This window comes from Ilyonectria robusta (assembly GCF_021365365.1).
Source record: "Ilyonectria robusta strain PMI_751 chromosome Unknown BGZ61scaffold_8, whole genome shotgun sequence".
Lineage (NCBI taxonomy): Eukaryota > Fungi > Ascomycota > Sordariomycetes > Hypocreales > Nectriaceae > Ilyonectria > Ilyonectria robusta.
Genome location: NW_025764442.1, coordinates 698,189 through 710,619, shown reverse-complemented (window position 1 = coordinate 710,619; position 12,431 = coordinate 698,189). Strand labels below are relative to the sequence as shown.

General features: G+C 59.3%; 6 protein-coding genes across 6 annotated transcripts; 3 read left to right on the top strand and 3 right to left on the bottom strand.

Annotated features, from left to right (window-relative positions):
- Nucleotides 1–144: 144 nt before the first annotated feature.
- BGZ61DRAFT_449880 (S-adenosyl-L-methionine-dependent methyltransferase) lies at nt 145–2,026 on the bottom strand. The gene is made up of 11 exons (XM_046245665.1): nt 1,903–2,026; nt 1,783–1,818; nt 1,613–1,709; nt 1,506–1,528; nt 1,422–1,440; nt 1,244–1,366; nt 1,164–1,186; nt 1,063–1,100; nt 872–1,009; nt 397–816; nt 145–344 (listed from the first exon to the last, which is right to left on the bottom strand). Exons 1-11 carry the CDS (start codon nt 1,933–1,935, stop codon nt 314–316), a joined length of 981 nt encoding a protein of 326 aa, XP_046105307.1. The 5' UTR covers nt 1,936–2,026; the 3' UTR covers nt 145–313.
- A 532-nt stretch (nt 2,027–2,558) lies between these two features.
- BGZ61DRAFT_220854 (uncharacterized protein) lies at nt 2,559–3,252 on the top strand. The gene has a single exon (XM_046238103.1). The coding sequence runs from the start codon at nt 2,666–2,668 to the stop codon at nt 3,134–3,136; it is 471 nt and encodes a 156-aa protein (XP_046105306.1). The 5' UTR covers nt 2,559–2,665; the 3' UTR covers nt 3,137–3,252.
- A 667-nt stretch (nt 3,253–3,919) lies between these two features.
- Nucleotides 3,920–5,974, top strand: BGZ61DRAFT_349868 (kinase-like domain-containing protein; the record flags this gene model as incomplete). Its single annotated transcript, XM_046240180.1, has 4 exons — nt 3,920–4,748; nt 4,801–5,100; nt 5,154–5,535; nt 5,587–5,974. The coding sequence occupies 4 exons, from the start codon at nt 3,920–3,922 to the stop codon at nt 5,972–5,974; spliced, it is 1,899 nt and encodes a 632-aa protein (XP_046105305.1).
- A 921-nt stretch (nt 5,975–6,895) lies between these two features.
- Nucleotides 6,896–8,371, top strand: BGZ61DRAFT_531598 (uncharacterized protein; the record flags this gene model as incomplete). Its single annotated transcript, XM_046253729.1, has 1 exon — nt 6,896–8,371. The coding sequence occupies one exon, from the start codon at nt 6,896–6,898 to the stop codon at nt 8,369–8,371; it is 1,476 nt and encodes a 491-aa protein (XP_046105304.1).
- BGZ61DRAFT_449871 (uncharacterized protein) lies at nt 8,202–10,372 on the bottom strand. The gene has a single exon (XM_046245664.1). It carries the CDS (start codon nt 10,180–10,182, stop codon nt 8,683–8,685), a length of 1,500 nt encoding a protein of 499 aa, XP_046105303.1. The 5' UTR covers nt 10,183–10,372; the 3' UTR covers nt 8,202–8,682.
- Nucleotides 10,373–12,412, bottom strand: BGZ61DRAFT_449870 (uncharacterized protein). Its single transcript, XM_046245663.1, has 2 exons — nt 11,905–12,412; nt 10,373–11,853 (listed from the first exon to the last, which is right to left on the bottom strand). Exons 1-2 carry the CDS (start codon nt 12,315–12,317, stop codon nt 10,593–10,595), a joined length of 1,674 nt encoding a protein of 557 aa, XP_046105302.1. The 5' UTR covers nt 12,318–12,412; the 3' UTR covers nt 10,373–10,592.
- Between the last annotated feature and the right edge of the window lie 19 nt (nt 12,413–12,431).

Genomic DNA, 12,431 nt, shown 5'->3' with positions numbered 1-12,431 from the left:
TTCCGGAGGGGGGACGTGCTGGAGGGACATGGGGCGGGGAAGGGAAGTGGGCGGCCTACACAAGCTTCGGACAGACTAGCGAGCTGGTGTTATGGACACTCGGGCGGCTAGAGTTTCACAAACCAACGGTCAACAAGGCCTGTGGATGGAAATCGCGGAATAGAAGCTCAAATGGACGTGAAATATTCAACCTGTTTCCAAGAATCCCTCGCTCGCTTGATTTGCAAACAATTTGTCATGCTTCATGTTAGTTACGCCGCTCTTTGACTAGGTCTCACAACACTGTTCCTTCTGGGTCGCCGCTGTAATGCCCTCACTCAGGCTTCCGGGCGTAAACAACATGCCTATCGATAGATCAGTACCACTCCCCAACCATCGCTGCCCAACTTGACTTACATGGTCCAATAACCGTGCAACCTGCGGTCCCGGATCTCCCTGCGCACCGCGGCACAGCAGGCGAGCACCTCCTCCTTGGACCAGCCGGCCACGCGCGTGAGCAGCGCCAGCGAGAAGGCCTCGAGCCCCATGTCCAGGTTGACGCACTGGTAGCGGCCGATCTCCTTGAGCTTGGGGTCGCGCGGCCACGAGCTGAACGGCCACTTGAACTCGCGGTGCACGATGTCGACGAAGCCCGCCTGCTCGATCGTCGGGATGCCCTTGGCGATGCTGCCGATGGGCCGCCCGATCTTGACCGACGCGTCGTACAGCGCCTCGTGGTACTTCCACACTTGCGAGTCCTTGGTGATGGTGCCGTCGTCGCAGCCCATGGGCAGCGAGAGGTCGGCAATCTCAAAGTAGCCGCCTGGTTCGAGGGCGCTGGGTGGAGCTCGTCAGCGGGAGCCCTGGTCTTTCACATACATCAATCTCTTACTTGTAGGCTTTCTGGATCAGCGCTGGCACATCGGCAAAGCAGCCAGCCATGCCACGGCAAAGGATGAAGTCGAACGGGGTGGACCAGGTCCACTCCTTCTCCAGATCGTCAATCTCGAATCGGCAGTTCGGTGGAACCCTTGGCAACGCTTGTCAGAATGATGAAGAATGCTCCAACGGTAGTCTTCTCACCAGTGAGGTTGGACAGGGCTGAGGTCAACTCCGATAACCTGTAGCTCTAGTTAGTCACTCCAACCCCTTGTCTATTATGCAGGTTCTCTGGAACCTCGTACCTCAGCCGCTGGGTGCGATTCAGCTGAAAATATGGTTAGCCATGACTTATCACGTCTGGACATCAAGATTGAGAGGTTACCAAAGTCAATCGCCCATAGCCCGGTGCCAGTGCCGATATCTAGGACACGCTTGGCCGTGGAGGCCCCAGGGCTAAGAGCCAACTCTCCATCGAACTGGATAGTCCAGATCTGATGTTGCAAATCTAGAACCGCCAGTTAGTGCCGGAACTCTTCCCAACCTAGTTGCCATCAACCTACCAAGACGCTCGTTCTCTTGCTGGTTGAGGCAAGTCTGGGGTCAGCCGCTAATCGAATCAAGGATAGCCCTCTCGATCAACTCACGTCGTCGTTGGGAAAGTTGTACTCTTAGCGGGTTTTAAACGTTAGCCCGACTGCGCCCCGAAATGTTGAACTTTGATGTTGGAAAATGAGGGGTAGAGAGGACGTACTCCCCTCACTCATTGAGTGATACCTCCGGCCATTTTCATGTTTGTGCTGCAAGATGCTGGATCGGAGGGATGCCAGTGAGGACTCCTCCTCGAGGCGCTGCAGTGCAGGTGGTGTCAATAACGCGGGTTCTTGGTAGGCTACGCTGTTGAAACTACGTCGTGCAACATACCACGCCCAGGGCTGAGTCGGTGTCTTCATCCGCCACCTGCGAGTGGGAAACTGAATTAGCACGCAAAGCCAGCAAGCCAGCCAACACCATTGCGGGTCAGGGATGTCACAGGCGCCTCACAATCAGGGGAGCTTGATTCTCGTCCCGGCACATGGTTGGAGGGAACGTGCAGATGTCGCCGATATAGAGGTGAGGGCGTTCACGATGGAGAGGACGGAATACGGGAGCAAGAGACGCATCAGGCGTTTTCGCGTGTTGGTCGGGAGTGGGCCCGTGGCTTCTTTTATACCATACGTTTGTCCCCGTTGAAAGACGTCCGGACGACAGGGGGTTTCCGCGCGTTGGGTGCGGTTTCGCTCCAGTCCCTGGTCGGCAAGTGCCCCGACTAATGCAGTCCCGCGGGCAGATAGGCTCAAAGATAGATGCATGCTGGATGTGAATAGGGAGAATCAACATCAATAGGCAGATGATATCGTTTTTCTGTCTTCTCTTTCTGACGAGGTACGGAGTAGTAGGTATCATGATGGATGGATGCATGCCCCGTCCCAAATCGCTCGCCAAGCAGGTATCCGCGGAACCCATCGACCACAAGGGAAATTGGGCTAACGGCCCCCAGTCCGTCACGGCGGCAGAAGAAAGTTCTTCGGGCGATGGATGGCTGGCCGCCATGCCGAAGCTGGAGGAGAGGTAATGCAGCAAATAGCGGCAGCGGGCCGTGAGCCATCTTCCGCGGCCTCCTGGATCGCTCTGGGCTGTGGGAATAATGCATCCCTTCCCTAGGCCGGCCCTGGTTCTGGGATTGATCCAGGTCCCCGTCCAGTGACTCCAGTCCGGTCTGGCATCGTGTTCACGGCTGGCTGACAGGCACCAAGTAGGTACCTAGATGGTGAGAGTCGTTCGACAGACCCTGCATCCCCTCCCTGTCGCTCTTCCGTTTCCTCTCCTCTCACTTCCCCTCTCCGGGGTTGGTCGACGAAGTACTCTCCTCCCACATCCCAATTTTTTTCTCTTCTCCTCATCGATTCATCTCGACCAGCGCTCTAAGTTCGACTGTCAACGCCTCGCTCTCGCAAAAGAGGCAGCACGTTGCTTTGTCCACTCGGGAACTGACCACCTATCCGAACGCCTCGCCCAAGGCCCAGCAAGTCCGCTCTTAGCGCACGGCGAACCCACCGACTTAGCGACTGTCCGGCCTGAACCCCCGCCCGCCGACCCCCCCGCTCCACTGCAACGGATCCTCCCATCATCCATCATCCATCATCATCCCTCGCCCAACACAGCGCCCCTGTCAGTCAGTCGCCCAGCGGCACCTGGGTCCGGGTGTTCAGCGTCCAATCTTCGGTGGCGGCTCTGAGCCTTCGCCCCGAGCCCGAGCCTAACGCTGAGCCAGAGCCACGAGGTGGGATGCCCGCAAGGTGAGAGGCCGCTGACCGACCTGGAGCGAGCGCCCTAGAGCCCTGTAAGTTAGGCCTGGAGCCCTGGGAGATCAAGATATTTTCCATTTTCGAGGAGAAGCACAGGAGAACGAGTCGCTGCCTCAGGCACCCGTTTCTTCCCAGCTGCCGCTCTGTCCCGTCCCATTCCCATGGCCCATTCCCCGTCCCAGCTGTGTCATTCCCAGACTCCGTCCCAGACTCAGTCCCAGCCTCAGTCGTCCAACGGCAGCGCGGCTCCGGCTATTTCTTCTCTTACTTCGCCGTCGTTCCATTCCGCTTCGCCAACCCAGCCTCAGTCTCAGTCTCAGTCTCGGTCTCGCTCCGGGCTTGTGTCTGCGCCTCTCTCTCTGGACCAAGAGCCCCCAAGCTCCCTCGCCCTTGCGACTCCGACGTCGTCATCTCCTGCATCGTCTCCCCCGTCGTCTTTGTCATCATCCTCACTCTCACCCTCGCCGTCACGCTCCCGCTCCCGCTCCCGCTCGCGAACTCTCCCCCTCCACCTCCACCACTTTCGCCCTCACCTTCATCTCCATCTCCATCACAATCGCCATCCAAGCGCCCGCGCAACCGACATCGACCGCCCTCCTCTGCTCCGTCGAACATGGACCCGACTGCTTGACCGAAATAAACCCGTCGTTATCCCCGTCGCCCCCGTCGCTCCCGTCCGTCCCGTCCACTTTGAATCCCCCAACAACGTCGCCATGCCTCCCTCCAAGACCTCCAATGGCTCCGGCGGCCAGGTCAGCCATCGCCTGCGCAACTTTTTCCGCATGAACACTGGCAGCAGCACCGGCAGCGGCTCTAGCGAGAAGGAGAAGGATAAGACGCCAACTACCGCATCCACCCCCGATGCCGCATCCAGCTCAAAATCCTCCCGCCATACAAAGTTCTTCAGCAACACCGTCGGTCGCCTGCGTGCCCACACCGTTGCCAGCGAGGGTAACCAGCTCGACGAGGCTATGAGCCCGACTGCGCACGCGAACCCTTACTTCGCCCACCAGGGCCAGCCCGGATTGCGTCATCACAACGCCGGCTCCGTGCCCCCAAGCCCTCCCGATACCCCGACCCTCAAGATCCAGGGTCCCGACGGCACCAATGCGGAGCAAGCCACCAGCGAGACCAAGGAGGAATTGGCCCGGAGGCTGAGGAGGGTTGCTAGTGCCCCCAATGCTCAGGGTCTGTTCTCCAAGGGCGAGGCTAATGGCGACCGTCCTGCCACCGCCGAGTTGGGAAAAGACCCTCTCGTCGCCAACGGATCCCTAGGATCTCTCGGCCTCTTTGAGTCTAACAAGGCCAATGCCGCAGAGACCAAGGCGCCGCCTACCACCAACGAGGACATTCTCGCCGCTTTACCCGCCCCGCACACTGCCATGGCCTTCCGAAGGACCTACAGCTCCAACTCGATCAAGGTTAGGAATGTCGAAGTGAACCCGTCAAGTTTCGACAAGATTAAGCTCATTGGCAAGGGAGATGTCGGAAAGGTCTACCTTGTCAGGGAGAAGAAGAGTAGCCGCCTGTACGCCATGAAGAGTATGCGCACCCATTTCGTCCAACACATCTGAGCCGTCGCTAACAGCCCCAGTCCTGAGTAAGAAGGAAATGATCAAGCGAAACAAGATCAAGCGAGCCCTTGCCGAGCAAGAAATCCTGGCGACAAGCAACCATCCTTTCATCGTCACCCTCTATCACTCGTTCCAGTCCGAGGATTACCTCTACCTATGCATGGAGTACTGCAGTGGTGGCGAGTTCTTCCGCGCACTCCAGACCCGTCCCGGAAAGTGTATTCCCGAGGAGGATGCTCGCTTCTACGCTGCCGAAGTGACAGCCGCTCTCGAGTACTTGCATCTGATGGGCTTCATCTACCGTGATCTGAAGCCAGAAAGTGAGTTTGCTTCACTTTGCGGATAAATGCAGCTGCTGACAAATTAACCCCAGACATTCTCCTACATCAATCTGGTCACATCATGCTCTCGGACTTTGATTTGTCAAAACAGTCCGACCCTGGTGGTAAGCCCACCATGATTGTTGGAAAGAACGGCGCCAGGACGGATGCCCTCCCGACCATCGACACGAGATCATGTATTGCCAACTTCCGCACCAACTCATTTGTCGGCACAGAGGAGTACATTGCGCCGGAGGTCATCAAGGGTAGCGGCCACACTAGTGCTGTTGACTGGTGGACGTTGGGAATCCTCATCTATGAGATGCTCTACGGAACCACACCCTTCAAGGGCAAGAACCGCAATGCCACTTTTGCAAACATTCTGCGGGAGGATATCCCCTTCCCAGACCATGCTGGCGCGCCGCAAATCTCCAAGTAAGCTTCCCCTTGACCGAGAGTTTCCGCCCAAACCTAACAATCAAACAGCTTGTGTAAGTCCTTGATCAGGAAACTGCTCATCAAGGATGAAAACCGCCGATTGGGAGCTCGAGCCGGTGCTTCGGATATCAAGGCGCACCCCTTCTTCCGAACGACACAGTGGGCTTTGATCCGCCACATGAAGCCCCCGATTGTCCCCCACGCTGGTCGGGGTATCGACACGGTCAACTTTCGCAACGTCAAGGAAAGTGAGAGCGTCGACTTGAGCGGATCTAGGTCGATGAACCTTAAGGGCGTTCCCTTGGACAGCGGGCTGTCAACGCCAGGTGGAGATATTGCGGACCCGTTCCTCGAGTTCAACAGCATCACGCTTCATCACGACGGAGACGAGGACTCGCATCACCATCACAACATCTCAAACGACCACAGCCCTTAAATGCACTTAAAAGATGAGGCCGGGAGAGGCGTCGCCTGTGCGCTTGGCGCGAATCAGTCTAGCCCTGCCCACTCGGCGGACTAACTAACCAACCACCACTTACATGTATACACGTGCGACATTATGATTTTGGAATTATTGTATCGGGGCGCCTGTTTGTCGTGCATTTCCAACATCATTCGAATCATAGCCACTCCTTTGGAAGAAGACGAAAGACGGGCAGTCGGCCAGGGGACGGATACGGAGCGAGATGGGCGGAGGCAGCTTGGCTCCTAGCGCTTGGCAGGGAAAGCCAATGGAGACGAGAGATGGAATATCGAGGAGGATTACGCTCAGCATTCATGGTTGTGCTGTCAAAATGGCGTCGGTCTGGTCTGGCGTTTCGGGAAGAGCGGGAAAGAAAGCAATGTTATGTACAGTCTTGACCAGTCCACGAAGTTGAAGAGCACGTGAGAATCTACCAATAGAGCAAGGGTATTGTCTTTCCACTCTGAAACTGTTGGTGTGCGTATTTTGGTGAGCGTGAGTGTCGCGTGGGCTATGTGGAGCTTCTTATCGATGGGTTGAGGTCAGATGGACGCTCGCACATGACCAAGTCTCAACACCACGGGCACCGCGCTTATGGAGGCGCAGGGCACATCTGCCTGGTTGGAGTCTTGGGGTCTCACATTTCTCACGTCTGGGGCGCGTTTTCTTGTAGTAATTCTTAAGGAGGGCCTGGAGGACAATTCCCATGATGAAGATACGGTGCTCATGGGATCTTGATGGTGTCTCGGTGGGAGGTGGTGCGTCGACTCAAAAACGTCGTCTGCCCGGGTTAATTCCTCACTTGTTCTGTTTCATCAGATTCGATGAGACCTTTTCCTGGAAGACAACGTTAACGCACTAACTCAATTGTCATTTTTTGGGCGTCTTTTGCTCATGTCGCGACATCAACCAACCCCGGAGCCACGGCGCCGGTCCTCACGGCGCCGGTCCTCGGAGCGGGGCGGCAACGGCCCCGATACGATGCAGCCGCGGCCGTATCTCGTCGAGTGGAGCGCGCAAACCTGTCGACAACGAGGGGTGCTGGACGTCGACGAGCTGAGGGAGGAGATGGGCGCGCCGGAACGACCGGGCTGGAGACGGCTGGTTATCATGAGGGGGAGCGAGAGCGAGATGGACTTGGCCGTGGGCTTGGAGCTGGCTGAAGGGAGGGGGCGGAGGAGAGCGTCTGGATGGGCGTGGGAGTATCCTGAAATTGAGACGAAGGCCGACACTGAGCCGTCGAGTAATGGTCGAAAGGGTATCGAGGAGGACGGCCCAGAGAGACGGATAAAGGAAAAAGGCATCCGCCTCTGCCGCGCCGCCCTCTCGACTAACACGCGCATCCCCATCCTCCTCCTCGACGGCCTCCCCCCACAGACACCGCACCGCCCTCCCCGCCTCTCACGGCACTCCCACCAGCGCCGACAATCCAGCGCCAACCGCCCCCCGCGCCCCGAGAACACCCCCGGCGGCGCGTATCCCCCGGAGCGCTCGGGGCTGGAAGACGCGCTGTGGGACGTCCTCGGTGACGGGCGGCCGCTGGAGTCGGTCCTCGCTGAGCTGGCGTATGACGCTTGGCTGTTTGCGCTGGACTCGCTGCCGCCGCACGAGGGCGATTCGGTGGAGATTCTGTGGGCGTTGGCGCAGGCGCTGGAGAGTAATGCCGACACTGCGAAGAGCATGGAGCGGCGTGGTCTCGGAGTCGGTCCTGATGGTGTAACTGCAGCAGACTGGACAGCTCTGGCAGAGCGTCTTCACCGCCGAATGCATCTCTCCGTTGCCTTATCCCTCCAGGTAACGAAGCAGCCTCAGGAACCGTCGCAGAAGGCCAACTCCCGCAGCCTCGACCGCATCGCCTACCTCGGCGGGCTGCTCTTCCCGGCCACCGTCGTCTCGGGCGTGCTCTCCATCGAGGGCACGTACGGCCCAGAGGGCTCCGCCTTCTGGGTCTTCTGGCTCGCGGCGGGCCTATCGTCCATCGCGGCCCTGCTCATCATCTACGCCGACACGCTGCGCACGCTGGACGTGTGGATGGAAGTCGCCGCGGGCGAGTTCGCCGAGGGCCTCGACGCCGCCGACGACGGGATCCAGGCGCTGCGACACCACCGCCGCCGGCGCGGCCAGCAGCAGAACTTCCAGACGGCCGGCGACGAGGAGCGCGGCGAGGCGAGGGTCACGACGGCGGCTGATGGCGGCGTGTACGTGGTGCAGCGCAGGGGGGACGGGACGAGTGGACGCGCGTGGCGACGCAGGGAGTTGGGATGGTTGGGCGCGGTGAAGAAGATGAGCGGGTGGTACATGATGCGAGGCAGCCCGGGGATGGCGTTCAAGATGCCCGGTTGGGAAGAACGGGTGGTGGACTTGTGGTGAGATGTATAGAGGTGGGGATAATACCAGTGGTGTGTTTATTAGATGAGGTTGCATTGCGATGTTGCTTTGGTTACAAACTAGATGCAAAGAGCCAGCCAGCCCATTCAGGAGAGTTTTTCAGTACCGCGAGGTTTTACATGTCCTCCTTTGCCCATTATCAAATCCAGTCACTTCACATATACAGTTCCACCGTGATACCTCGGCCGTCTCCTGACCGGTACATAACACAGCCCGATGATGGTACACATTCGCCCCCGCTGCTCGTCAAGCTCCCCATCGTCCATTGTCGTAAGCGCTTCGTTTCCCTTCCCTCATACCCGGTCCACGCTCGAGCGGCGGTTGCCCAGGCCAATCTTCTCCTTGCCGTCCATCCACGGCCGCAGGCACTCGGGCACCGCGACCGTCTTGTTCTCCTCGTCCCAGCCGTTCTCCAGCAGCGCGGCCAGCACGCGCGGCACCGCGAGCGCCGTGCCGTTGGCCGTCCAGGGGAAGGACAGGCGGCCGTCGATGCGCGTGCGCGTGCCCAGCCGCCGCGTCTGGTAGTCGGTGCACAGGCTGGCCGACGTCACCTCGCCCCAGCCCTCGCGCCGCGAGGGGAAGTGGGCTTCCATGTCGACCTTGCGCGTGGCCGAGGCGCCCAGGTCGTGCGTGGGCATGGCGAGCACCCGGCAGTAGAGGCCGAGCGACGAGAGGATCTCGGTCTGCATGTCGAGCATCTCGTCGAGGACCTCCACGCCCGTGTCCTGTTCCGGGGGCGTCCATGCGAACATCTCGACCTTGGTGAACTCGTGCACGCGGTACAGGCCCTTGGTGTCGGCGCCGCGGGCTCCAGCCTCGGCGCGATAGCACCGCGAGACGGCGACTCGCTTGAGGGGCAGGTCTTCCGAGTCGATGATGGTGTTGGCCTTCATCCCGGCGAGGGCAATCTCAGACGTGCCGGTCAGACACATCTCGGGGACGCCTCGATCAATATCGGCGGCCGACTGCGCAATCGTGTACACCTGCTGGTCGCCGCTCTCATCCCGGGGCTGGAACCCGCACGCGGCGCCGATGTGGCTGTACACCATGCTGGGCGGCGACACCTGAGTCCAGCCGTAGCGTGTGGTGACGGCGAGGGCGTACTGCACGAGGGCCTGCTCGAGCTGGGCGGCCTCGCCGAGGAGGTAGTACCAGCCCCAGCCGGACGCAGTGGCGGCGCCGGCGAAGTCGAACAGGCCCAGCTCGGAGCCGATGTGGACGTGGGAGCGCCAGATCTTGTCCTCGGGCGACTCGGGAAAGGTGGGCGGGTCGTTGATGTACGTGAGCAGCTCCGGCTCGTCGCCGCGCGGCGTGTCGTCGCTGGTGAGGTTGGGGATCTCCAGCGCCAGCTCCTCCATCTGGGCGACGGCCTGCGCCTCGCCCTTCTCGATGACCGACAGCTCCTGCTTGAGCCGGCGGGCCTCGTCCTGGATCTGCTCGCGGCTCATCAGCCGCACCTCCTGGAGGTCCTGGTCATCGCTGCTGGTGGCCGGGTTGGCGAGCTGGCGCCGCAGCAGGTTGGAGCGCTCGCGCAGCGTGCGGCCCTGGCGCTGCAGGTCCTGGAACTTTGCGTGCAGCTCGACAATCAGCGCCGGGTTCTGGGCCTGTCGCTTGTAGTTGCGCTCGATGCAGGTGCGCTCGTACAGCTCCGGGTTCTGGCGGATGTGCTTGATGTCGACGATGGGCTTGGGCGCCGACGGCGGGCGCTTGACGTCAGCGAAGCCGCGGCGCAATGCCGCGTGCGCCTTGGGCTGCAGGTTGCGACACCGCAGGCGTAGCAATGTCCTGTTCATTGTGCGTTGCGGGCTCAGTGTGAGCTTCTCATTGCCCTGGGGTGAGCTTGACGTCGCTCCAAGCTTTGGTGGTGGGATGAGGCTCAGAAAGTGGGTTATGCAATTACCCGATCCCGCTCCGATCCATCCCCGAGATCATCGTGAAGCCGTCGCAAAGCGCCCGCAACAACCGTTGAGCCGGCCCATTCCTGGTGCGGCCGTTGACAAAGAATCGTTGCAAAAGGGGTATATTCGTAGACCAGGTCTAATACATTTCTATGTTTTAGTCGTTGACGCCGTCCATGTCCTTTCATCGTGGAGGCTTTACTTCAACAACGTGTCTCCGTGGATATCTTATCCATCGGCCGATTGCGATAATCACGCCACCCATTGAGGTCCAGCTGTCCAATCCTCACAACCAATGGGCCCATTTACAGATATCCCCAGGTCCCCAGAGTCCAGGCAGTGTGATGTCCCCCGCCACCTCTCGCGTAGCCGCCCGTAGTCACGCTCTGCCGTTGCTGAGCCTTGACATCAATGTCGTTTGGTCGAGACGCTCCGTTGGCGCCTTGTTGCAGCCAAATCTCCCGATCAATAATGGCCATTGCGGGCATCTTCAACTGGCATAGCAAGCTACCTCCAGTCCATGGTCCAAGAGAGTGTAGCACACGGAACTTTCCATGCATTTGCGGTGGTGCTTCCCGATAACGTGCCACCTTGGCCTCGATATGATCGGGCTCAGGACGGGCATCTGCAGGACCACGGGGTGTAGTTTCTTGGTCATCGCTAGTCTCGGACGGCGATGCAGAACCGTCTCCTAGTGGCGAACTGCTGGATCTCCGTTGCAGCTTGGGGTTTTTGCGTAGCTGGTCCACGCCCTTGCCGGCAACTGGCGCCCATCCTCTTTTGTTGACGATGGCCGTCACATCATCAATGATTCGCTGCTTGAGTCCCAGGATGTTGGAACTCCCTCCTATGAATATAATTCGGGACATGCAAATGGCCCGCACGTCCAATGGCAGTTGTAGGAGATGTTGGTAGACAAGCAGGTGAATCGGGAGCTCATGGTCATCGAACGTCGTCTGGTCCACCGAAGGATCGAAAAATGTGTCGTCGCAAACCTCGGCCAGCTTCTCGAATGGGATTTCCAGTGTCGATGGCGGGTTTGTTGAGTTGATGGGCACGTTGGCCACGCCTATCTGTAGTACGTCCTGTAATGACTCTGCCTCGGATTCGTCTTGTTCCTCGACGGTTTCCAGCTGGGCCGAATCTCTTTGGGATGACTTGGATGCGGATGGTCTGCACCACATTAGACGGCGTAGAATATCGTCGCATTCATCAAAGCTAATGGCTCTTGTTTCGTCGTCGGTGTGATTTCGCCGCATCAACGAATGCACAGCCTTGTAAAGTGCGTCCAAGAGGAGCCTCCCTCCTCTGACACTCCGCGTGCTTTTTACTTCACGATACTCGTACACACTAGTCACGACAGTCTCAGCCCAGCCGAGGTCGATGACCAGGGCTGAGCGGACACCCGCAGAGACGGCTGACGTGACCGAGGAGGCCATGAGAGAAATAGTGGGAGACTGAAAGCGGTTGAACATTGTGTCCAGTACGGCTGTCAATAGGGGCACTGGCACAGCGGAATCCAACACAAGACCCAGCCTCCTAGGCCGAGAATCGATGAGCAGGTATCTAAGGTCTCACATGAGTATTTAGTGAGACATGGATGAGAAGGAAACTTACTTGGTGAATGCATCTCGTATCACGCGTTCGAGGTTATCCTGGCAAAGCCCCAGGTCGACATCCCGCAAGTCGTAGCGCCAAAACTCATGCTCTGGCGCCCAATCCAGCCCAGCATGGCGCCTGGGGGCCTGCCAACTCCTGAAGTCGCCAACGCGGCGCTGGTCCTCGGGGCCGCACTGCAGCGTCGCCTTAGGGCTCGAGTCGCCGGCGAAACCCGCGCGGATGTGCCGTGATCCCAGCTCAATGACGACAATGTCATCGTCGGCGCGGATGGTCGACGGTGAGCCGTACGCAGATGCGATGTTGCGGCTCGGGGTGTGGGGTGTGGACGGGCCCGGGGGGCCTTGCGTAGGCGCTGAGCGGATGCTGGCCACGCTCCGGTGAGCAAGAGCCGGTCCTGCGCCAGAGGCCATGGCCGCGATGCAATAGTGCGGCCGTTTTGCTTTTGTAGCGTTGCTGGTTCAGGAGGTTGATGCGACGCCTTGGTTGCTCTCCTGCTTAGGCTTCGTGCGCGTCGTTGGTTGGTT

Bases quoted from the DNA above. Each gene is read 5' to 3' on its own strand.
- BGZ61DRAFT_449871 (XM_046245664.1), bottom strand. From the start codon at position 10,182: ATGAACAGGACATTGCTACGCCTGCGGTGTCGCAACCTGCAGCCCAAG.
- BGZ61DRAFT_449870 (XM_046245663.1), bottom strand. From the start codon at position 12,317: ATGGCCTCTGGCGCAGGACCGGCTCTTGCTCACCGGAGCGTGGCCAGC. The intron at 11,854-11,904 runs GTAAGTTTCCTT...GTGAGACCTTAG, and splicing joins ATACGAGATGCATTCACCAA to ATACCTGCTCATCGATTCTC.
- BGZ61DRAFT_220854 (XM_046238103.1), top strand. From the start codon at position 2,666: ATGGTGAGAGTCGTTCGACAGACCCTGCATCCCCTCCCTGTCGCTCTT.
- BGZ61DRAFT_449880 (XM_046245665.1), bottom strand. From the start codon at position 1,935: ATGTGCCGGGACGAGAATCAAGCTCCCCTGATT. The intron at 1,010-1,062 runs GTGAGAAGACTA...AGCGTTGCCAAG, and splicing joins AGCCCTGTCCAACCTCACTG to GGTTCCACCGAACTGCCGAT. The intron at 817-871 runs GTAAGAGATTGA...AGCTCCACCCAG, and splicing joins CTGATCCAGAAAGCCTACAA to CGCCCTCGAACCAGGCGGCT.